The following is a 26,110-nucleotide window of genomic DNA, read 5'->3' as shown; positions in this document are numbered from 1 at the left end:
ATCATTGTTGAAAGGATATGGAGCCTTTGGAATGGGTACAGAAGACATGCAAGTTTGGGTGAGTTTAGAATATGTAAAAGTTAAACTAACCATCCCCGGAGAGATTTTTCTAAACTACGGCCACTGTGATTAGATGAGACAAGACCTAGAGAATGTGGGTTAATTGTGAAAGGTGAAATGTTTAAAAGGAATATTACAGAGAAACTTCTGCACGCATAGTGTGCAAAGCATGGAACCAGCTGCCAGCTGAAGTGGGGAATATGGGCTAAATCTAGCCATTTAAGAAAAAAATTTGGATAGTACATGGATAGGAGTGGTATGGAGAGCGATGGTCCGGGTGCAGGTCTTTGGGATGAGGCAAATCACAGTTCAACACAGACTAGATGGGCCAAAAGGGGCCTGTTTCTGTGCTGTAGTGTTCTATTGAAAGGTGAGGCACATATCAGAATTCATTGTCATGAACATGTCATGAAATTTGTTGCTTTGCAGCAGCATCATGGAGCAAACATTTTTATAAATCAAATTTCAAAATCAATAAAATAATGAAAGAAAAAGGCAGTGTCTGTGGTTCATTTTTCATTCAGAAGTTTGATGGGAGAAGGGAAGATGCTGTTCTTGTGCTGTTGAGTGCTCGTCTTCAGGTGCCTGTACCGTTTTCCTGATGGTAGTAGTGAAGAGGGCATGGCCTGGATGGTGGGGGTCTTTGAGGATAGAGGCTGCTTTCTTAAGTCGCTGGCTCTTGTAGATGTCCTCGATAGAATGAAACTGGTGCCTGTGATATTGCAGGCTAAGTTCACAACTCTCTGGAGCTTTTTCCTGTGCACTGGGACCCACGTACCAGGCAGTGATGCAACCAGCCAGAATGCTCTCCATGGTGTGCCTGTAGAGGTTTACGAGTCTTTGGTGACCTACCAAATCTCTTCAAACTCCTCACCAAGTATAGCTGCTAGTGAGCCTACTCCATGATTACATTAGCATGGAGGCTGAAGGACAGATTCTTGGAGATGTTGACATCAAGGATTTGAAGTTTTTTAAAAATATTTTATTTAAATCAACATATATATGATATTTAGAACAAACAATAACAAATCACAATTTTTCAATGTTTGTAAATATGTCAAAAATATAAAAAAAAGGGAAAAACTAAAGAACACTTCTAAAACTAAAAAAGCCCTTAACCCCACCTAACCTAATCCCAATAACTAATCTAAATCTATTGTAAAATACAATAACATAGCAATATATTAATTTGGATTGCTTCAGATAACACTCAAGGATCCAAAAAGAAAATTCCAAAAATTATTATTCATTTTGGGAAAACTTCACTGATCAGGATTTAAAATAAAAAAATTATATTTTTATCTTATTCTAGCATACGGGCTACAAAATACAAAATATATACCCCTTAAATTATAAGTATATTTTTTAAAAGGACTACAACTTTGAATCTCTGTGGTACCATCTTTCTAATGTTAATGAAACATCAGATTTCCATGTTACAGTGATACATTTCCTTGCTATTACTAAAGCCAACAATAAATTTCAATTGAGAATCTGACAAAGGTAATTAAGGAGTCCGCAAAACAGGACGTCAAGCGCTGAAGAGCTGGCTCTGAATGGGCAACTAAAGCGGCGCCTGAGGTCCTCCATCAGCCAGCTCCCCAACATGACTACCAGCCGCCCCCCACATCTCCATCGGGCACACAAAACTCAAAACGGTCAACCAGTTTACCTATCTCGGCTGCACCATTTCATCAGATGCAAGGATCGACAACGAGATAGACAACAGACTCGCCAAGGCAAATAGCACCTTTGGAAGACTACACAAAAGAGTCTGGAAAAACAACCAACTGAAAAACCTCACAAAGATTAGCGTATACAGAGCCGTTGTCATACCCACACTCCTGTTCGTCTCCGAATCATGGGTCCTCTACCGGCATCACCTACGGCTCTTAGAACGCTTCCACCAGCGTTGTCTCCGCTCCATCCTCAACATTCATTGGAGCGACTTCATCCTTAACATCAAAGTACTCGAGATGGCAGAGGCCGACAGCATCGAATCCACACTGTTGAAGATCCAACTGCGCTGGGTAGGTCACGTCTCCAGAATGGAGGACCATCGCCTTCCCAAGATCGTGTTATATGGCGAGCTCTCCACTGGCCATCGTGTCAGAGGTGCACCAAAGAAGAGGTACAAGGACTGCCTAAAGAAATCTCTTGGTGCTTGCCACATTGACCACCGCCAGTGGGCTGATATCGCTTCAAACCGTGCATCTTGGCGCCTCACAGTTCGGTGGGCAGCAACCTCCTTTGAAGAAGACTGCAGAGCCCACCTCACTGACAAAAGACAAAGGAGGAAAAACCCAACACCCAACCCCAACCAACAAATTTTCCCCTGCAACCGCTGCAACCGTGTCTGCCTGTCCCGCATTGGACTTGTCAGCCACAAACGAGCCTGCAGCTGACGTGGACATCTACCCCTCCATAAATCTTCATCCGCGAAGCCAAGCCAAAGAAAAGAAAGAAAGAATTAAGGAGTAATACTTTCAAAATTTTCTAACATTAATAGTTCACATTTAACATAAAAGCAACACCAGAAACTTACTAACAGAAACCCAAAAAGAATTAACCTTCAAATAAGACCAAGAGTGAAAAAAAAGTTCCAACTTCTTTTCTGTATCTAAAACATTGTTCTGATATATTCAATCTCCATCCATTCAATTTCTGAGGTGTAATATACAATTTGAATTTAAAGTTATTGACCCTGTCCACCGCTGACTCCTCGATGAAGACTGGTTCGTGTTCTGATTTCCTCCTGAAATCCATAATCATCTCCTTGGTTTTTCAAGGTTGTTGGTGTGACACCACTTAATGAGCTGATCTCTCTCCCTCCTGTACGCTACCTCATTGTTGTTTGTGATTCTGCTGGCAACCGTGGCGTCATTGGCAACTCTTTAGATAGCTTTGGAATTGTATCTGGCCATACTGTCATGGGTGTATCGTGAGTAGGGCAGTGGGCTAATCACACGCTAGTGTTGATGGTCAGTGAGGAGTCATTGTATCCAAATCAGACTAAATGTGGCCTTTTGATGAGGAAGTCAAGGATCTAATTGGAGCTTCTTGACCAGCACTGAAGGAATAATGATGTTAAAGACTGAGCTGTAAATGAAGAGCAGCTGTCTGTATGAGTTGCTGTTTTTGAAGTGATTTAGAGCTGAGTGGAAAGTTTGAATACACAGGCACAATACTGTTTGGGGCAACACAGCTTTATTCCACTCACATAAATATCTAGCTGGCTGCTAGTTGTGCTTACAGTGGTCCGTGGGGGGGGGTGGGGGGAGAGGGAGAGAGAGAGAGAGAGAGAGAGAGAGAGAGCACATTGTTGGGACCAGTCTCTAGGCCCCCTGTTGGCCGAGTGATGTACCGCAGTGTATCATCACATTCACCCTCTTTAAAAAAAAAAGTCCTGGTATTGCTCACAAGTCCAGACATACCATTGGTTTCTGCATCCTCTGGTGTGGCTTGGGCTTGGGGGGGGGGCGGTTTTGCAGCTGGGCGTTGGGTGAATATGTCTTGGGTGGCGTTCGGCCTCCGCGGTGTGGCTGGAGGTGTGGTGTGGGTGCTTGGAGGGGTACTGACGGTACGTCGATTGGGTCGGGCTGGGGTTCTTCTGGTTCTTCCTCTTCTTTGGCCGATGCCAGGTCCTTCATGGAGACGGAATCCTCTATCCTGTTGGGGAAAGTCACAAACACGTAGTTCTGGTTCGCATGGATCAGCTCTCCCCTCTCGATCAGCGGGTCCATCTTATGCATTCGGCCATGTTTCTTGATCAATCCCGGGCCCGGTGAGATCATTCAACGTGTCATCTCCGATCTCGGGGTCAATTTCCTTGTGAAAGAGAAAAATCTATCATGAGGGGTTATGTACGTGGCAGTACACAGTAATGAATGTGTCGCGTGTAACGCCTCGGGTAAAACTTCCTGCCACCTAGATGCCGGGAGGTCTTTTGACTTTAGTATCAGAAGGACCGTCTTCCAAATGGTACCATTCTTCCTCTCTACTTTCCCGTTTCTTGGGGGTTGTAGCTTGTGGTGCAGCTGGTAGCAATCCTCCCTCTTTCAGAAGTATTACTACAGCTTGGCACTCATGAAGGCTACACCCCTATCTGTGTGGATATAGTTAGGGTATTCACACATGCTGAAGATGGGTTTCAGGCACTTAATTACTGCTGCCAAGGACACATCGGTGCAGGGGATGGTGAAGGGGAACCAGGAGAACTCATCTATCTCAGTGAGGAAGTAACAGTTGTTATTGATGGAAGGGAGGGGATCTTTAAAATTGATGCTGAAATGCTCTAATGGCTGGGTGGATTGATAAGGGCTGCCTCAGGTGGGTGGTAGAATTGTGGTTTGCACTCCACACATGTGACAACCCCTTGAAATAGTCCTTACCTCTAATATCTAGTTGTCTCCATTGCCTCTGCCACTTTCACAGCCTCTTCCAGGGAACACTGTCTGCTTTATTCTACCAGCCGTTGGCGGATTTTATTTGACCGGACCTCCGCCACCAACATGTTCCTCATCAGGTCCTGTGCTATTTGCTGTGGGGTCCTAGCGCGGAAGTTGCATGCCTGTGCCAGGGCTCTTACTGAGAGCATGAAATCCCGAAAGGACTCCCCTGGTTGCTGTCTCTGGTCAGGAGATGGCGCCTCACATGTCCCTTGCCTCCCCCTTGGAGGTAATGGGACTGGAGCATGTCCATAGCCTCCCTGTATGAGGCACAGTCCTGGACTAATGTGTATGGGTGGTCTCCCAGCTGGGCCACCAGCAGCATGAAAAGGTCTTCCGGGTGCACACCTGGCATCATCACGCGAGCAAAGTGCGTGTGTGCGTCGGGGGCCTGGGGATCTAGTTCCAGGCTAGAGCATCATTGAGAGGTGCTGCCATTGATTCGTTTCTTGGCGCCCAGATCACGCTGGGGCTGGGGACTGTTGCTTCCACTGATGGATGTGGAGCTCCCCGGGGACCGGCTTTTCCTGGTAGGCGTACACTGAGGGTCCGGCGTCCTCGCTCTCATCCCTGTGTCTGAGCCAGTCTCCACCAGGTTTGGGGGGGGGGGGGGGGTGGTTTGAACACATCTCAACCATGAAGGATTCGTTTCCCTCCTCGTGCTTGGGTGGGATCGCCCAGGTTGGGGACGATCTTTGCCTGCTGACCATATTTATGTGAGTGGAATAAATTGTGGCAGGCTGCGCCAAAGGAAAACACAGGCACAATACTGCTTGGGGCAACACAGCTTTATTCCACTCACATAAATAGCTAGTTGGCTGCTAGTTGTGCTTACAGTGGTCCAGGAGAGGGTAGAAGAGAAGGAGATGGAGGGGGTAGAAGAGAAGGAGATGGAGGGAGGGAGGGAGAGAGAGCGCACTCGGTTGGGTGCTCAGCTTTATACCATGGGCCTCTGGGCCCACCTGGTGGTCGGATGTCATTAGACTGGGTGCCGTGTCTTTAGGCCCCCTGATGGCCGGGAGATGTACTGCAGCGTACCATCACAAGAAGTGCGGAGCAGCCAGTGTCCCCTGTGAAGACGTATACCGGCTGAGGTCGGCGAGTCCTCCAGTCGAGGGGGCGCCATCGGGACTCTCCGAGCAGCTCTTGGCTGGCCGTTGAGGTAACCGTAGCCCCTCTTTCGCGCTGGTGATTCAGCCCCTGACCGCGCGCAGGGCGCGACCCCCCCCTCCCCCGCCGAGGCGCAGCGGGCGGGAGAAAGCCCGAACTCCCGTGAGCCGAGGAGGAGGGACTCGGCCTGTCCATGGCGGAGGCCGGGTGACGGGCCGCTGGGCGTCGACGTCACCGTCCTGTCCTCCGCAGTGGGTGCGTGCAGAGGGTCCCTCTCGCCCCGGCCCACTATGGTGTCCGTCAAGTCGGTCCTGTGCAGCATCGCCAGCCTCTACCTGGCCTGCTTCTCCCTCTTCCTGCTGGTGGACGTTTACGCCCGACCCACCAACAACTCGGCCGCCAAGCGGGACAAGTCGGCCCCGGGCAGGGACGAGAACGAAATCCAGCCGCCGGACCATGTGAACGGCCTCAAGCTGGAGAAGCGGGGCAACCTCAACAAGGATTTCCACCAGGAGGTCTTCCTGGGCAAGGAGATCGAGGAGTTCGAGGAAGACTCGGAGCCCGTGAAGAACAGGAAAAAGTTGATCTCCATATTCGAAAAGTGAGTATCAGGTCGGGGCCGCAAAACTTTCTTCAATATTCACCCACCTCGAAACGTGCGGCTGCTGACCTCGTCTCTGGTTTTGTGGCCGAGTTTAGAAACGTGGCAGAGGACCGTTCTCTCTTCCCACCCCCCTCCCCCTCCCCCTCAGAAGAGGTTTGGAGCCATAGAGAATGGGGAAGGTCATAAATGAATATTTCTTATTTGTATTCATGAAGGTGAGTGAGTTCAGGGATGAGAAGGTTTATTGTCGGAGGACATTACAACCCTGAGATCTTTTTCCTGCAGGTGAGGCAGAAATCACCACTTCACTGGTAGTGCCCGAAAAAAGACACAACGTACACACGTAAACAAACTGTCATGAAGAAAGATTAAAAAAAAATCAATAAAGTGCAGAAGTCGGTGCCCTTAAATGAGTCCCTGGTTGAGTTTGCTGTTGAGTCTGTTCCTGAACCTGGTAGTGCGATTCTTGCAGGACCAACGAGAGTAGAGTGTGTGCTGGATCTTTTTAAGTATTTTTGATTTTCAGTTCTTGAACGCCTACAGTTATCAACATCAATAACAACAATTTACAGTCATGCATAATATACAGTTTCTGTAGAGTTTAAGCACCTTGGATCTCCCTTCCACCCCCCCCCCCCCCCCAATTTAATACTGAGCACATAAGCAACCCTGCATACACAGGACACTAATAATAAATACAACAAAGGGATGAAATATGAGAGGATTTGGTAGGTTTGTCACACCATCCTTGATGATGCTGCTCTCCGACGGCAGTGTTCCCGATGGTGGGGAGGGTTTTGCCTGTGATGTCCTGAGCTGTGTCTGCTATCTTTTGGAGGACTTTACATACCTTGATGAAGGATTCATTCCCAAAACATTGGTTATGTATGTTTATCTTTGCCATACAATGTTTGATCACTGTAAATTATTCCTAGACCGACATGTTGGAGGCCTTCTCGGTCCAACACATTATATATTTTGTTTTTATTTATTCTATTATAACCCCAAAGAGCCCATTTGTCAAATGTGATTCTCTTTTCAAATCCTCTTCATATTTTGCAGTTCAATTACCAATTAAATCTCTATGGTCGGCTCATTCAGAAAGCATGGAATTCTTTGAACCCAAGCGACTTAGATTTGGAATTGGCTTGCCTGTGGAGCATGGTAGGAGATTGAACGTATTCTATTGGAGCTTTATAAAAGTCTGGTCAGGCCACATTTGGAGAATTGTGTTCAGTTCTGGTTGCCTCATTACAAGAAGGATGGGTGCAGAGGAGATTTACCAGTATGTTGTCTGGAATGGAGAACATATCTTATGAAGTAAGGCTTTTCTCTTTGAAGTGACAAAGGATGAGGTGATTTAACCCTATGGACTCTTGTCACCCTTTTCAGGGACTACCAACAAGCAGATATTCTCTGTCCCCTGGTTTTATACCCAATCACCAGCTGGTTCATACTGGTGTTCATAATGTAGTTTACCCATGGACCCAGTCCAGAGTATATATTATAAAAAGTTAAAAATGGCCGAGTCCATAGGGTTAATAGAAGTATATAAGATTATGAAAGGCATAGATCAGGTGGAGAGCCACCACTTTTGTCAATAGTAAATGCCAAAGGACATCAAAGGTGAGTGGAAGAAAATTGCAGAGGGATGACAGATTTTTTTATACACAGAGTGGTGGGTGCCATTAAGGCATTGCTGGGGGTCGTGTTGGAAGCTGGTACAATAGGGCTGTTAAACAAAAAACTTGGTTAGGCAAGGAAAATAGAGGGTAGCAGATGTAAGGTAAAAGTTCCATTATTGTCATGTAATACTAAATTTAGAATGTAACATATTCTTCAATTTTGTCTTCTGTAAGGAAGACAGATTCACCACGTTGTCCAGCGCCCCTCACAGAAATGAGGCCTCAGTGAGGAACGAACTCAGGACCCCTGGTTTATAGGACCAGTGTTCTAACCATTGAGCCTTGTAAGGAAGAATTGGGTTATTTTGGAGTAAATTTACATCATCGGCTGAAGAACTTGTCCTGTGCTGCAATATTTCCTATTCTGTTATTTTCCAAGTGCTGTTACCTTTTTTAGTAGATTCTAATATTTTTCTAGCTTACTCCTTACATGGTAAGGTTACGTATTGCTATGTCAAAATGTGTGAGATCTGCTGTGGAACTTATGAAATATGGAAGACCATTCCTTTGAGTAGAAAGCCCTGAAAAACATTGGACACAGCCCTGGACATCAGAGGTAAAACTCTCCTCTCCATCGAGAACATCCACAGGGAGCACTGACGTTGGAGAGCAGCAGCAATCATCAAGGATCCACACCACCCAGCACCGGTCTATCCTCGCTGCTACCATCAGGAAAGAGGTATAGGTGACACAAGACTCGCCCCACCAGGGCTGCTGCCTCCTGAACAGCAAACTCAGAAACTCATTTTACTTATCTTTCTTTGGTCATTATTTATTAGTGAATATTTATTTTCCTGTATTTGCACAGACAGTTTATTTCTTTGTTTACATTTCTCTCTTTCGTATTGTGCATTTTTCTTCTTGAGTGCAGTTTACAGTTGTGGACAAGGAGAAATTCTGCCTGGCCCGCAGGGAAAAAAGAATCTCGGGGTTGTGTGAGATGTGTGTACTGACAAATCTGAACTTCGAAATTCGAACATAATATGCCTTTCAGGACCCATACAGGCCATCAGGCTGCTTTTCAGTTCCATTAATTTTTCTGTCAGCTGCTCATTCTGTCTAGATCTTTTCCGTACTGTTTATAGGAAGAAAGTCACAATATTTGTTCAATTTCTGCATTCCTTATTCCTCAATACAATTTCCACTGTTTAGGTCTGTAAGTGACTCTCAAACTTTTTACGGACTGTTTTTATGTTTCTTTTACTCCTATGCCCTCCTTGCTCTTACTGAAGTCTTCGATTAATGTACTCGGAGTCAAAGGAAATCCGAGGAAAAGGCTTGTTTACGTGAAGCGTGCTTGCGCAATAAAAATAATAAACTAGCTAATTGAAGGAGCTTCATTAATGATGGTACTACTATTCAAATGACAGTAATGGTTAGAATTTCTGAATGGAAATGGTGATTGTCTGGTACATATTTGCGTGGGATAAATCTTACTTCATTATTAGAACTGACCACTGCAATAATCACCATCAAACCTCCTTGAGATTACATGAAGCAGGTTGAAAGATGATTGGTCATCAAACTCAATTATTAAATTTCTCTTCATGGATGTGCTCTGATCTGTTGAGCATTGTGAGTTGAGCCAGCATTATTTTTAATGTAGAAAACCAGAACCAAACCAGGTGACTGGATTTAAGGACAAAAGAAAAAAAGGATTTAGGGATGTGAAATCTGAATTACTATGGACTAGAGTTCGCAACCTTTTTTCCCCACTTGTGTACCACCTTAGGAAATTTCTTGGGTAATCCCAGAACATCTTTTCAGAGCATCAAGGTGTTAAATTTGATGACAAAAAAATTCAAATTCTCAAAAATGTTCAAACAAAACAAAATAAAATCCATAGTTGCAGTGGGGAAGGGCTTGAGTTCACCAGCCACCACTCATCCCCCAGCCCAAACTGATGGACTGGGGTTTCAGGTCATCTGGAGTAAGTAAAAGAATTCTGTGTTTGTCTTTGTTGTGCTACTTTTTTTTATATATATAAACTTTATTTAAGATTTTATAACATGAATAACATATAGGATTACATTTAAAAAAATTAAGAATAAAATAATAAAATTACAATACAGTATCAGTAATCTAAATAAACTATACCCTCCCCAATAATTATTACACATTAATAACACAACTCAAATTAGTCCAACCCCCCCTTTCCCCCCAAAATAAAGAGTGAAGAATTAATAAAGTTAATAATATATGTGAGAAAAAAAAACCCACTTACAAAAAAACAAAAACATAACCGATTAAAATACTAACAAAAAGAAAAGTAATTAATACTAAGATATCAGACTTAACAAACATATTTAAATCAAACTTAAATGCATATATTTAACAGAGTTAAGATGAAACATATATTTAACTCAAACTTAATATAAAAAAATTAGTAAAGTTAGTAACATTATCTATCAAAAGTTCCTGAACAATAATCAATTCTTAAAAAAATTGTAGCATGAAAAAAAAGATGAAAAAAAAACTTTCTCTATAGAGATAAACCTTCACCAAATATCAACTAACTTCACATCTATCATCATTCTTTTTTTCTTTGGCTTGGCTTCGCGGACGAAGATTTATGGAGGGGGTAAAAGTCCACGTCAGCTGCAGGCTCGTTTGTCCGATGCGGGACAGGCAACACGGTTGCAGCGGCTGCAGGGGAAAATTGGTTGGTTGGGGTTGGGTGTTGGGTTTTTCCTCCTTTGCCTTTTGTCAGTGAGGTGGGCTCTGCGGTCTTCTTCAAAGGAGGTTGCTGCCCGCCAAACTGTGAGGCGCCAAAATGCACGGTTTGAGGCGATATCAGCCCACTGGCGGTGGTCAATGTGGCAGGCACCAAGAGATTTCTTTAGGCAGTCCTTGTACCTTTTCTTTGGTGCACCTCTGTCACGGTGGCCAGTGGAGAGCTCGCCATATAACACGATCTTGGGAAGGCGATGGTCCTCCATTCTGGAGACGTGACCCATCCAGCGCAGCTGGATCTTCAGCAGCGTGGACTCGATGCTGTCGACCTCTGCCATCTCGAGTACTTCGACGTTAGGGATGAAAGCGCTCCAATGGATGTTGAGGATGGAGCGGAGACAACGCTGGTGGAAGCGTTCTAGGAGCCGTAGGTGATGCCGGTAGAGGACCCATGATTCGGAGACGAACAGGAGTGTGGATATGACAACGGCTCTGTATACGCTTATCTTTGTGAGGTTTTTCAGTTGGTTGTTTTTCCAGACTCTTTTGTGTAGTCTTCCAAAGGCGCTATTTGCCTTGGCGAGTCTGTTGTCTATCTCATTGTCGATCCTTGCATCTGATGAAATGGTGCAGCCGAGATAGATAAACTGGTTGACCGTTTTGAGTTTTGTGTGCCCGATGGAGATGTGGGGGGGCTGGTAGTCATGGTGGGGAGCTGGCTGATGGAGGACCTCAGTTTTCTTCAGGCTGACTTCCAGGCCAAACATTTTGGCAGTTTCCTCAAAGCAGGATGTCAAGCGCTGAAGAGCTGGCTCTGAATGGGCAACTAAAGCGGCATCGTCTGCAAAGAGTAGTTCACGGACAAGTTTCTCTTGTGTCTTGGTGTGAGCTTGCAGGCGCCTCAGATTGAAGAGACTGCCATCCGTGCGGTACCGGATGTAAACAGCGTCTTCATTGTTAGGGTCTTTCATGGCTTGGTTCAGGATCATGCTGAAGAAGATTGAAAAGAGGGTTGGTGCGAAAACACAGCCTTGCTTCACGCCATTGTTAATGGAGAAGGGTTCAGAGAGCTCATTGCTGTATCTGACCCGACCTTGTTGGTTTTCGTGCAGTTGGATAATCATGTTGAGGAACTTTGGGGGACATCCGATGCGCTCTAGTATTTGCCAAAGCCCTTTCCTGCTCACGGTGTCGAAAGCTTTGGTGAGGTCAACAAAGGTGATGTAGAGTCCTTTTTGTTCTCTGCACTTTTCTTGGAGCTGTCTGAGGGCAAAGACCATGTCAGTAGTTCCTCTGTTTGCGCGAAAGCCGCACTGTGATTCTGGGAGAATATTCTCGGCGACACTAGGTATTATTCTATTTAGTAGAATCCTAGCGAAGATTTTGCCTGCAATGGAGAGCAACGTGATTCCCCTGTAGTTTGAGCAGTCTGATTTCTCGCCTTTGTTTTTGTACAGGGTGATGATGGTGGCATCACGAAGATCCTGAGGTAGTTTTCCTTGGTCCCAACAAAGCTTGAAAAATTCATGCAGTTTGGCATGCAGAGTTTTGCTGCCAGCCTTCCAGACCTCTGGGGGGATTCCATCCATACCTGCATATTAGTCACATAAACCACCATCTTAAAACAAAATTCAAACCTCATTAAGCATTGTACAATTCAATTTTAGTACTCTTCCACCATTTTTCCCTTTTACTCTTGAATAGTTATCCAATAAAAGCTCCAATACCACATTTAAATATCCCCAATCATTACGTTAAAATTCAGATATCCAAATAATAAAAACACATCTACAACGAAATCTATATCTTCAACAAATGGATCATAAACCACAAACAAAATTCAAGCCTCATTAAGAATTGTACAATTCAATTTATAACTTTCACCATTATTCCCTTAGTTCTATAACTAAAATAGCAAAATAATATACACCAGAATTACCACTCCTTCACCTTAAAGTTAAAGAAAAAATATTTAAAAAACTTAATCCATCCCATTCACATTTAAATTTCAGATATTCCTTATGTACTGAATAAACTTTACAAAAAAAACCACATCAATTTTTAGTTTTTTAAACAATCAAATACTTATGCTTTTTTTTATATTTAAACAAAAAAAAACCCCTTCACTCTTTAATCTAATAATACAAAAAAAAGGGAAAAAAAAACGGGTAGGAGGTTAAAAATACCCCCTCCCATCTAAACCGCGCAATGCGGTAACTCCCAAAAAAAAAATGGGTGTGAGATAACTCACACGTAGCAGATGACTTTCAGGAAATAGTGCCTATCCAGTTCTCTCCCCCAACTCTCACTTCATCTTAAACTAACATCATCATTATTTAATATCCCTTTTTTGTTTAAAAAAAACATTAGAAAAAAAAGACAACTCTTCTTTTAATCAGCTCCAACTGCCGAGTCACCATTACAACCATTCCTTCTTGGAGCACGGCTCTTTTCTTTCATCTCTTGTCTCCTTAGATCATGGCGGACCATGTCTCTGTTGAAACTGAGTAATTGGCAGCTCTTGAGCAAATGCTATAGCTTCCTTTGGAGAATCAAAGAACTTTGGTTGGCAACCATCTTGGAAAACCTTCAAAACAGCTGGATATCTAAAGGTTGCCTTGTAACCTTTCTTCCACAACAACTCTTTAGCAGGATTGAATTCCCGTCGTTGGAACATAACTTCTTGACTCAAATCCGCATAGAAGAAAACTTGATTATTTTGAATCATCAAGGGTGGTTTTCTCTGTTGTGCATTTCCAATAGCCACTCGTAAAATTATTTCTCTGTCGTAATAATTAAAGCAATGAACCAAAACAGGTCTTGAACTTTGACCTGAAATAGGTCTACTACGCAAGGCTCTGTGAGCATGTTCCAGTATTATACCTTCCGGGAAATGTTCTTGACCCAGCACCTGCGGAATCCATTCAGTAAAAAATTTTCTTGGGTCTGGTCCCTCCATACCTTCCGGCAAACCAATAATCTTTATATTGTTCCGTCTGGATTGGTTTTCCAAATAATCAATCTTTTTCACCAAATTTTTATTTTGAGTTTGTAAGTCTTCGATCATTTTGGTCACATCAAAAACTTGATCCCGTATTTCGTCTATATCTTCTTCACACGAATTAAATTTATCTCTCACTTCAAGCTTAAAAGCTGCAAACTCAGCCATCTGTTGAGAATGTATTTTCACCTGAGTATTAAACCTAGTACCAAGTTCAGTCATAATCTTGGATAATCCTTGCATTGTATAAGATCATTTAGATTAAAAATTCACAAAAATTTTTTCAATTGGAAGAGATTTTGGCTCAACAGGTTCCTGCTTCTTCTGCATAACTAAAGGATCTTCTGTTCCTTCCTTCATTCTGGTTGCCTTCCTTGTAGTATGACTGCTTGTGTGACGCTGGCCGGGGTTTTCCCCAGTCCATAATGTATTAAGTTCTCCCAGTACATCAAGTTGTATAGGTTTTTCTATCTCAAGAGATGGAGTTTGCAGCGCCACCTCTACAGTTGACAAATGCCTTTGAGTAACTCTTTGTTCTAAAGGCTGTTTGGCGCCCTCTTTAGGGGGCTCTACCGATGTAACATAGAGCTCTACATCCGAATACTGTACCTCTCTCCTGGGATCCATTTCACGCTGAGTCCCGGTGTCTTTCCTGTAGGTAGGCTCCAAAACTTGAACTTTTGGAAAATTTAGTTTTTTGATGATCTGTTGTAGTTTTTTTTTGCTCTTTTCCACCAATTGTACCATCATAAATTAAATTAACAGCACTGAAATTATCTAATCTTTTAAAGAACTTTAACGGGCATTTCTAGACAAAACAATAAGATAGAGTCAGGAGAGGACAGGAAGGCACGTCTGATCCTTACGCCATCTTGCCACGCCCCCCCCGTTGTGCTACCTCTTTAGCCAACCATTTAATCATCCGTCCAAAAATACTGCAGATGCTGAACCTTTGAAATAAAAACAAAATAAATGTTGGAAATATTCAGGCAGCAGCCCTGATGAAAGAAATGGGATTAACACTGTGGATTGATGAGTTTTCCTTAGAACTTTTATCACATCAGCTTAAAACACTCTACTTTTCACTCCATGGTTTGTTGCTCTCCCTACTAAGTGTTTTCTCTTTGGCTTAATGCTCTCAACTGATTGCTATCCAATGTAGCTCCCTGGAATGTTCCTTTTTTCAAAGTTAAACAAATTTCTTCATTTAATGTGTGCAGTAATGGAGCCAAGAATGAGGTATGATGTTTTGGGAAGCCAAGCTTTCAAATATTTGTACATGGCAGACTCTCACAAACTTGTGAACAAGAGCAATAAATACTTTTTGAGTGAGTTGTTCAGGCACAAAATACAGTATCTGCAATTAGAGTAGAAAATGCTTTCTGTGGAGAAAGAAACAGTTAATGCTTCAGTTTAATGACTAGAGTTTTCTTTTGTTGCTATTCTACAAATTGTTTCTATTCTACAAATTGTTTCAAGCACTTTTTACTGAATTTTAATAATGTCAATAACAGGATAAATATCAGCCAGGAAGGACCCAGGGAGGATTCCTCTTAAAATGTGCCATGAGAGTATCTGCATTCACATGGTGCCTTGGTTTAATATCAACACAAACAGAAAATACAGAGGGAACCCCCACCATCCACAGAGAAAAAAGTTGCTAAAATTTCCACTAAATTGGAGTTCTTGTCCAAGTGTGTCATTTCTGTCAGTGCTGAATTGTACTGCACAGGAGCATCAACCAAGATTTGTGTCCAATTCTCTCCAAAAAGGCATGATTTTTGACTAGGAGGCAAGAGTGCTTACTGTCGAGACAGGAGCAAGAACTGACCATGAGCCCCCCCCCCCCCCCCCCCCACAACTTGAGCCCCATAATCTTCAATTCCTTCACATTCAAAAATAATTAACTTGGTCTTGAATATCCTCAACCTTTTTTCCCTCTCTCGCTTATCACCTTAAATGATCCCTACTAAACACCCCTGGTGGTTGAGAAACTTTGTTCTAGAGTAAAGATTTCCAAAGAATCACAAACTTTATGAAGAACATCACATTTTAAATTGCAAGTGGCATAATCCTTATTCAGAGAATCTGTCTCCTTATTCTAAACCCACTCCACCAGACGAAACAGCAATTCAGCTTATCCCTTTTGCAGTTTTGTCTGTCCATGCGATCATCTCATTCTCTGAAACTTCAGTGTTTAGGCCTTTGTTCCTTAATATTTCTTTTGGTGGGGAGGAGTCCTTGGCCTTGCCCTCATAGTGAATGTATCTGGCTGTACATCCTAATTGACTATATCCTTACTGGTATGGAGACAGACCTCCCTGTATTACTGCAGAACATGTCTCTGTTGAAACTGAGTAATCGACCTCAAAGCCTTTTACAACTTGGGTGGCATGGTTTGTATCCAGTGCTGTCTGTAAGGAGTTTGTATGTTCTGGGTGTTTTTGGATGGGCTTCCTCCAATTGCATTGGGCTAGGCAAGTATCACAGACAGCAAATCACCACGATTGATTTAGGATGGGGATGTTCTTGAAGATGCCACCTTCCAAGAGTTGTTTAATTGTCCATCATTTGTGACCAAGCTACAGAGTTTGATGATTGTGAGATTGTTTAACTCTGCACAGTGCATGCTGCATTTGTTATTTATCATGCAGGTTCTTTGTAACTTCACAAGGCTAGCACCTCATCACGTAAGTATGCTTACTGATGCTTTCTGCGTCATTTCTACGTTGAACGAGATGTTCCTTGATTTGATAGAAATGGTAGAATGAGGCTTGTTCTGATTCGTGAGGCTACAGGTTGTGATGTGTCTGATGGTCCATTCTGTACCTGTTCCATTTTGCACATTCAGAGTATTACACAACACAACAGAGAATATGAAGATGGGACTCTGTGAGTCTGTGTGCTGGTTACTTTTGACCAGTGCCATTACTGACAGATGTATCTGCTACGTGGATTAATGAAGTCTAGATCGAGGAGGTTTGTTCCTCACGGGTAAAACATGAAAGTCTGCAGACCTCGTGATTGAAGTAAAAACAGTGCTGGAGAATCTCAGCAGATCAAATGATGTACTTTATATAACATTTCAAGTTATGAGGAAAAACTTGCAACTCATTCACTGCCGCCATGGACCAAATCTGGCAGTTTGTCCTTCAGCACTTGGTCAATGGGAACAGTAGCAATTCTTCCTTCATGATGGATATTGAAATTCCCTTTCCAGGGGTCTGTGTCCTTGCTGCTTTACTGCTGCTTCCAAATGTTGTGTAAGACAGAGAAGTGCTAATATTTGATTTAAGGAGAACAGATGAGGGTAATAATGATTCATTTCCCATGTTTAACCCAAATGTCATGTGACTTCATGGAAGCTGGAGTTGAACACTGAGGACCGCTGCTTCCTGTTGAATATCACCTCTCATGGGCCTGACCTTCCATTGGGACAAGACCTATCTGGGGTTGTGGTGGAGGATACTGGCACATATTAAACTCACAGAATTGTACCTTAATTGGCATGCTCTGTTACTTGACAAGTCCATGGGACAGCTCTGTCAAGTTGGTCAATCCTCAGATTTTTTGGGAGGAGGGTGGCAAAGAGACTTGTTGCCTTCTTATCACATTACATCTGAATTTGGTGTCTCTGTGGTACATCTCCTTGTTTGTTCAGTATTTGGATGAATAGTGATAGATAGCTAGGCCAGTTCAGAGAACATTTGAGAGTTAGCCATGTGATTGTGTAAATGTTCAGAAGTTAAAGAAGGAAAGAGGGAGGTTGGAAATATAATTAGAAACAAGAGAAGACCCTTTCAACCACCCTCCACCACCCCCCTCCCAAAAAAAACCACCTCTTTGTTCTGCTATTCAGGGCTGATAGTTAACATAAGCACCACTTTTACAACAGCACGATGCTATAACGGCGCCAGTGACCTGGGTTTGAATCTGCTGCTGACTGTAAGGAATTTGTCCTTTCTTCCTGTGACCTACATCCCTTTCCCCCCGAGTCCTTGGTTTCCTCATATATTCCAAAATACACGGGGTTGGTAAGTTAATTGGTGTAATTGAGTGGCATAGGTTTTAGTTGCCGGAATCTGCTTCTATCTACAGTGTTGTAAATAAATAAACATCAATAAAGTTCAAATTTATTTACAAACATGACATCACGTAAACCCTGGGTTTTTACTGAGGGCCGGGCAGAGTTTCTAATTGCCAGTAATTGTAAACTGTACTCAAGAAGAAAGAAATGTACCGAAAAGAAGAAAATGTAAACACACTGCAAATAAAAAAAAACTCATTAATATATAACAAGCAAAGTAAGAGTCCTTGAATAAGTCTGTTGTTGAGGAGTCTGATGGTGGAGGAGTAGCAGCTATTCCTGAACCTGGTGGGGCGAGTCTTGTGGTACCTGTACCTCTTTCCTAATGGCAGCAACAAGAATTGAGCATGTCCTGGGTGGTGGTGGGGATCATTGATGATTGCTACTGCTCTCCAATGGCATCATTCCCTGTAGATGTTCTCGATGGTGAGGAGGATTTTACCTGTGCTGCACTGGTCTGTGTAAACTTCCCTTGGTAGGGTTTTCTGCTCAGAAATATTGATGCCCCCTGTTATTCGGGTTTCTAACAGGGTTAATATGTGAGGCAAACCTCTGCACACATACACACATAATCTCTTTGGCTTGGCTTTGCGGACGAAGATTTATGGAGGGGGTAAAAGTCCACGTCAGCTGCAGGCTCGTTTGTGGCTGACAAGTCCGATGCGGGACAGGCAGACACGGTTGCAGTGGCTGCAGGGGAAAATTGGTTGGTTGGGGTTGGGTGTTGGGTTTTTCCTCCTTTGCCTTTTGACAGTGAGGTGGGCTCTGCGGTCTTCTTCAAAGGAGGTTGCTGCCCGCCAAACTGTGAGGCGCCAAGATGCACGGTTTGAGGCGATATCAGCCCACTGGCGGTGGTCAATGTGGCAGGCACCAAGAGATTTCTTTAGGCAGTCCTTGTACCTTTTCTTTGGTGCACCTCTGTCACGGTGGCCAGTGGAGAGCTCGCCATATAACACGATCTTGGGAAGGCGATGGTCCTCCATTCTGGAGACGTGACCCATCCAGCGCAGCTGGATCTTCAGCAGCGTGGACTCGATGCTGTCGACCTCTGCCATCTCGAGTATTTCGACGTTAGGGATGAAAGCGCTAAATGAATGTTGAGGATGGAGCGGAGACAACGCTGGTGGAAGCGTTCTAAGAGCCTTAGGTGATGCCGGTAGAGGACCCATGATTCGGAGCCGAACAGGAGTGTGGGTATGACAACGGCTCTGTATATGCTTATCTTTGTGAGGTTTTTCAGTTGGTTGTTTTTCCAGACTCTTTTGTGTAGTCTTCCAAAGGCGCTATTTGCCTTGGCGAGTCTGTTGTCTATCTCATTGTCGATCCTTGCATTTGATGAAATGGTGCACACATAATACGCAGGAGGTAAATATACACTTCAGATAACGAGGGAGAGACTGGGGGAAATGTGTCCTCTGAACAGAAGTGCAGCAGGGCCACCAGGTGGTGTATGCTGCCTCTCCATTACAACCCTATAGCAGGCTGTGATGCAGCTGGTCAGCACACTTTCTACTACTCTAGTTGTTTGCCAAGATTTCTGATGACATACCAAACTCTGCAAACTCCTGAGGAAGGAGAGGTGCTGACATGCTTTCTTCATGATGGCATTAGTAGGAGAAGTCCAGGAAAGATTCTCCGTGATGGTGATTCCTAAGAATTTAAATTTGCTTTAATGATCAGTGGATAGTGCACTGCTGGTTTTCCTTTCCTAGCATCTAAATCAGCTCCTTGGACTTTGACATTGAAGGCAAGGTTGTTGTTAGTGCACCATTCAGCCAAGTTCTCAATCTCAATTCATTTATAAAATTAAATTTAGAGCATTAAGCCCATAATCCTTGATTATATCAATATCCAGAAATGTATTTACTTGTTTTGAGAACATAGCAATTCATTAACAAATTCTAAGGATTATTTTCCCAAATAATTTTCTTATCTTGAATGACTGACTCCTTATTTTGAGACTGTGGCGGTGTTCCAGATAGCAAGTGCAATGTAAAGCCAGCAGACCATGTGGTGGCACTGGCCCCAGCAAGCAAACTGGCAGACAAACAGCTAAAGCAGCCTAAAGGGCCAGCGACCCTAAAATGGTGTTGGCCCCGCTGTACAGCCAACAGATTGGGGTAGCGCGTGGGGAAGAAGATATGCAAGGGTGTACCCGCGCGCAGGAAACTCTCCTTTGTTATGCAGTCTGAGTGAATAATGTAAAAGTCAGGCTTGAGCCCTAATAAACCAGACCACACTTGTGAGTGTCGTTCTTTCATGTAGCGCATGGCTACAATTGGTGACCCCAATGCTTTAGACGGCATCCAAACACAACGATGAGCAAGCCAGCAGCAGTCCACGCATTCGGCCTTAAGCTGCCCGCCTTCTGGTTGAATTAGCCACACATCTGGTTCAACCAGGCTGAGGCACAGTTTCACTGTAGCTCCAAGGAGCTACCCAGTACTATCACGTGGTGAGCGCCCTGGACCAGGACACCACGAGCCAGGTGGCCAACTTTATCCAAGAGCCTCCGACTGATGGAACTTATACCTCCTTCAAAGAGCTCATCATTGAGACTTTTGGGCTCTCACGGCGCGACAGAGGAGCACATCTGCTCCATCTGGACGGGCTGGGGATAGACCTCCTTTGGCGCTCATGAACAAGATGCTGGCGCTCCTTGGCAAACAACAGCCCTGCATCATGTTTGAGCAGGCCTTCCTAGAGCAGCTACCTGAGGATGTCCAGCTGCTATTACCAGATGCCGACTTCAGCAACCCCCAGAAAGTCGCAGCAAGAGAGGATGACCTATGGAAGCAGAAGAAAGTGCTCAGCGTCCGTGGGTCTCATCGCAAAACTCCACAACCAGATTAGGGTAGACCCACCAAAAGAGCAGCAACCCCACAGAGGTAGCGACCCTAACGAACAGTGGTGCTTCAGGGGTTCTGGAGCCTGTCGCTGAAGGACTCCCTGCAGGTTTCAGAGAAACGCTGGGGCCAGCCATCACTAATGGCGATAGTGACAGGCCAACTTGATAGCCTCCTGTACATTTTGGACCACCAGTCCGGACGACGTTTCCTTGTGGACACAGGAACAGAGGTCAGCGTCCTGCCCCCATTGGGACAGCATGTTTTTGTGGGTATTTACACTGGCAGCAGTGGAGCAACAGCTCCTTGGGACAGACTTCCTGCGCACCCACAGCCTCCTTGTGGACCTAAAAGGCCGGTAACTGGTCCACGCCAAGACATTCCAGACCGTCCCTCTCCGAGATGCCAAGCTTCCAGCCTTCCATCTGAACTCTGTACAGCAATCCACGGGTGAGTATACTAAGGTCCTGGCCAAATTCCCAGCGGTGCTCACCCTCCCCACCCCCAGTTCTCCACAGAGATGCCACGGCACCATCACATCCTCACCCAGGGCTTGCCACTTCGTGCTTGACTGAGATGCTCCAACTGGCCAAGGAGGAGTTTAAAAAAACTGGAAGAGCTGGGCATCGTATGGTGGTCAGTCAGCCCGTGGACTTCTCCCCTGCACATGGTGCCCAAGGCCACTGTGGGTTTGAGACTATGCGGTGACTACCACTGCCTCAACAAGGCCATCACACTGGACCGATGCCCCATGCCGCACATCCAGGACTTAGTGGCCAACCTGCACAGGGCAAGGATTTTCTCGAAGGTGGACCTTGTACGGGGATATCATCAGATTCCAGTGCATTCCCAATGATCACCCAAGACATCGTAACTCCTTTCAGCCTGTTCGAGTTTCTGCGGATGCCATTTGGATTAAAAGAAAACACTGCATGGACTTTCCAGCAATGGATGGGCGAGACCTGTCATCCTTGTGGCGAGCAAGGACCGACAGGAACACCTGATGTGCCTCTGCAAGCTCTATACCCAGCTGAGTGAATTCAGACTAATCATCAACCTGGCCAAATGCAGTTCAGGCTAGAGACCATTGACTTCCTGGGCCACAGGATAACCAAGGAGGGGGCCACACCACAACCCAGCAAAGTGGAGGCCATCCAGAAGTTTCCCAGGTCCACGGGACTGCAGGAGTTCGTGGGTATGATCAATTTCTATCACAGGTTCATCCCCTTGGCAACCTGCATCACAACCAGCCATTGTTAGCCTTCGTGAAGGCTAAGGAAGCCCTGGCATGCACTGGTCTCCTAGCACACCCCAGAGCAGACCTGACAGACCAACAGCCCTGACAGTGGATGCTTCAGGAATGGGGTTTGGCGGAGTCCTGGAGCAACAGATTGAAGGAAGTTGGCGACCGCTCTCTTTCTTCAGCAAACATCTGCGTGCCTCAGAGGTAAAGTGTGGTGCTTTTGACAGGGAGTTATTGGCGTTGTACTTCACCATCCCTGACTTTTGTCCTGGCTGACATTTCAGACCCCGGGTCAGTTTTTCGTACATTTCTCGTACATTTCCAAGTACACCACGAATGTGAGGCACGTCTCGGGTAAAGACAACGTGGTAGCCGATGCACTGTCCTGACAGAGTATCTATGCGCTGTCAAAAGGAGTGGACTTCATGGCACTGGCGGAGGCTCAGCAGGAGAACAGAACAGCTATATTAGGACTGAAACCAGGAAATCCCAGTGGGCGCAGGTTACCTCACCTTCCTGTGCGATGGGGGCACCGGGCAGATCAGATCCATCGTCCCAGCAGCTTGGAGAACCAGTTTTCTACTCCATCCATGGGCTGGCTAATGGCCAGCAAGTACATGTAGCATGGCTTATGGAAGCAGATCAGCGGCTGGTCGAAGGCGTGCATGCAGTGCCAAACGGACAAGGTATAGCGGCCATACCAAGACCCCCCACCACAGCACTTCAAGCCTGCCAAGTGAAGGTTTGATCACGTCTATGTGGATATAGTGGGATCCTTGCAAGGATCCCAGGGTTTCTGCTATTTATTCACGATGGTCGATCGTTTCACTGGAGGCAGTCCCCCTGGCAGACATCTCCATGACTTTGTGTGCCAAGGTGGCATGGCTTGAGAAACAGTAGGTCCTGCAGCGTCCATTGGAGGCTGCAGTAAGGTGACAAAGGGCTCTGGCCTGAAAAGTTGGTTTTCTTGGAGGAAATATCTCTCCTCCCGTGGATGCTATGGGACCTGCTAATCTCCAGTAATTTTGTGTATTTATCTGTTACCAAACGATGGCATTAAAATTATATTCCCCACATATGCCCACTCCTTGGGCAATGATACCAATGGTCTTAGGTTGGTTACACTCCTAAGCTGACTTCACAATCCCTAGCTTTTCTCAGCGGTTTATCATATATGCTGGTGTATAAAATGACTCTACAAGACGACCCCTGAATTTCCACCTAAAAAGTAGATTTTGAGCTATACTCCCTGTATAAGACTACCCCATCTTACTGCCCCAATAGTCTTTCACCATCCATCCCACTGACCAATGGAGTGTTGCTGTCACAATATTTTAAAAGCAAATTACCCAATAAAGGTTTTAATTTTCTAAGCATATTTTAAAGCTTGTGCAGAGCTGACGACAGTTGGACTGGGTGTTGGACCCTGCGGGAGCAATGAGACTTCACTGTCAAGGTTCTGATTTTATATTTTGGGTACAAGATGACCCCTGGTTTTGGGGTGACATTTTTAAAACTCAAATACTGTCTTTTTGCCAGCATATATGGTAATCGTTCAGCCTGTCAAAATCTTTGGTTCATTTATCTAAGCATGCATTCTAGGAAAATAAAGAACTGAGTCACCAGGCAGCTAGTGAAAGTGAGTTGGTCATCTCTCTCAGTTGTTATGACGCGGCATCTACTAATTCATGCATACTGTGCAATGCTGTTTTGGGTTCAAAGCATTTTCCTGCAAACTACTTGCTGTCAGTGCACTCAATTCAAGAGTCTCAAACTCATTTCGAAACCTGGGCTGGTCACTTTCTACAGTTCATGGTCAGTAGGTGACTGAATAACAAAAAGTTGATTCCTCACTTGTTATATTTATGACTATAACTGTGAGCACGACAGGACTTCATTGTGCAGTCGTTATTTTGCTCTCTGGCTGAAGAGAAATCCAACAAAACGGAGAAAATTCAAGCTGTTGCTAGATAATGGGGGTTTTCCTTGAGATTCCTTGAGAATTTCTGAGCAATCTTGCAGTGAGTAGTCTGTCAAAATGCTTGGGGACATTGATAAATCAGGAGGATTGGTGGTAATCCATTTGAACTGGAAGACTGACGCATGCAAGGCTACTGGCCACCATTTTGTCAACCTTCTACAGGAGCTCTATCGAGAGCATCCTGGCCGATTGCATCACAGTGTGGTACGGTTGCTGCAGAGAAATGGATCAGTGGTCAATCCACAGGACCTCTAGAATGGCAGAGATGATCATTGGAGTCTTTCCCCCCCACCCCTGCAATCAACGTGATCGACCAAGATGTTGTCTGAAGAGGACGCTCAAAATCATTGAGGACCCCTTCCACCCCGCACACAGCATCTTTCAGCTGTTCCCATCAGGAAAAAGGAGCACCCCCAGGCTGAGGAACATTTTGTTCCCACAGGCAGTGAAAATGCTGAACTTCCAAAGGAATTGGTCACACTAGCCATCTGAGACTCTCATATTCATGAAACTATTTATTTGTAGACATGAGATACTTCTCTTGCAGATGCATTGTTTGTATGTCTGTTTTGTCTGGTTGTGTATCTGTGTCTGGCACTATTTGTCATTGTTTTGTTGGGTGACACTTATGCACTTGACTTCAGCAGATCCCATCAGGATTGACTTATGTTTGGGAGGTAAGGTTAGAGTAATGGATTGAAATGATTGAGATGCGGTGGGAATATGATCCATGCTGCATGTTGGTTGAGGGAAATTAGAGGGACAAAGGAGGTAACCTTGTCCCTGAGCTGAGGGAAATTAGAGGGACAAAGGAGGTAACCTTGTCCCTGGGTTGAGGGAAATTAGAGGGACAAAGGAGGTAACCTTGTCCCTGGCACAGCATCCTCAAGAGCTTCTAATACATGTGATCATCAGGGCGATGAGTAGCTATAAATAGATTTTGTTCCCCTCATGGCAACTTTTGATCTTAGTAGTTCTTGATGCTCTTGACATCAGAAAGATGTGGGGTCAAATCCTGCTGCAGAGAGCTGAGCAATAAAAATCTCATTTGACACTCCCCATGCTGGGCTCATGGCTGGAGATGTCATTCTGATTTGCATGCTTCGTTTGATGTATTTAAATGTCCTGTCAGCATTAATCAGGCAGAAGACCATGAATGCGGATTATCTGTTCATTATTACATTGCTTTTGGTGGGGGTTTTCAATACTCAATTTTGGAATCATGTTTCAAAGGTATTGCACTCCTTGTTAAGTGCATTAGATGTTCTGAGAACATAGAAAATTCTCTATGAATGCATATTGCAGAGAGATAGATAGGTTAAGTGAGTGGGCAAGGGTCTGGCAGATGGACTACAATGTTGGTAAATGTGAGGTTATCCACTTTGGAAGGAAAAATGGAAGATCAGATTTAAATGCCAAACAATTGCAGCCTGCCGCCTTGAAGCAGGACTTGGGAGTGTTTATGCATGAAGCACAAAAGGTTGGTTTGCAGGTGCAGCAGGCTATCAAGAAGGCAAATGAAATGTTGGCCTTCATTGGTCGAGGGATTGAATTTAGGAGCAGGGATGTTATGCTGCAACTATACAAGGTAATGGTGAGGCCATATCTGGAGTACTACATACATTTCTGGTCTCCTTTCTTTGGAAGTGGTGCAGAGGAAGTTCACCAGGTGGATTCCAGAGATGAGGGGGTTAGCCTATGAGGAGATATTGTGTTGTCTGGGGATGTACTCGCTGGAATTTAGAAGACTGAGAGGGGATCTTATAGAAACATAAAATTATGAAAGGCATAGATAAGATAGAGGTAGGTAAGTTGTTTCAATTGGTAGGGGAGACCAGATCTCGGGAACATAGCCTCAACATTCAGGCTAATAGATTTAGGACAGAGATGAGGAGGAACTCCTTATCACAGAGGAATCTGTGGAATTCGATGCCCATTGAAGTAGTGGAGATGATCTCAGTAAATTTAAGACCAGGTTGGATAGATTTTTACATGGTTGGGGAATTGAGGGGTATGGGGAAAAGGCAGGTAGGTGAGCCTATCATCAGATCAGCCATGATCTCATTGAATGGCGGAGCAGGCTTGACTGGCTGGATAGCCTACTCTTGCTCCTATTTCTTATGTTCTTGTGATTCAACTGGGCAAGCTTTGAGGAATGGTGATAATGGGAATGAGCTGATGCATGTACCAGTTAGTGGACTTAGTCAAAATAGGAATTTGGGTGACATTCCTTTTTTTTTTCAAACTTTATTTAAAAGATAATAAACATAGCATACAATATAAAAATAGTCAAAGAAAATTTTTCATTAATACGGAGATGACTTACTAACAAAAGAAGAATAATTATGTAAAGTATAAGGAATTTTTTCCAT

At 44.4% G+C, this 26,110-nt stretch overlaps 1 protein-coding gene and 1 long non-coding RNA gene across 3 annotated transcripts in view; one reads left to right on the top strand and one right to left on the bottom strand.

The window, feature by feature from the left end:
- Nucleotides 1-3,250: 3,250 nt before the first annotated feature.
- Nucleotides 3,251-6,354, bottom strand: LOC138754466 (uncharacterized). The gene is made up of 2 exons (XR_011351781.1): nt 6,267-6,354; nt 3,251-3,888 (listed from the first exon to the last, which is right to left on the bottom strand). It is a non-coding gene; the product is annotated as an uncharacterized lncRNA (long non-coding RNA).
- sdf4 (stromal cell derived factor 4) overlaps nt 5,677-26,110 on the top strand; it is a 47,565-nt gene continuing 27,131 nt past the window's right edge. The window contains exon 1 of one of the 2 annotated variants that reach the window (XM_069918766.1): nt 5,677-6,219. In XM_069918766.1, coding sequence (XP_069774867.1) covers nt 5,909-6,219 — 311 coding nt within the window. In that variant the 5' untranslated portion in view covers nt 5,677-5,908. Of the gene's footprint in view, nt 6,220-21,815; nt 21,962-26,110 lie in introns of those variants that run through there. The other variant, XM_069918767.1, reaches the window with a different exon arrangement.

This window comes from Narcine bancroftii, chromosome 2 (genome assembly GCF_036971445.1).
Source record: "Narcine bancroftii isolate sNarBan1 chromosome 2, sNarBan1.hap1, whole genome shotgun sequence".
In the NCBI taxonomy this organism is placed as follows: Eukaryota; Metazoa; Chordata; class Chondrichthyes; order Torpediniformes; family Narcinidae; genus Narcine; species Narcine bancroftii.
This window is presented reverse-complemented; position numbering and strand designations above follow the sequence as displayed.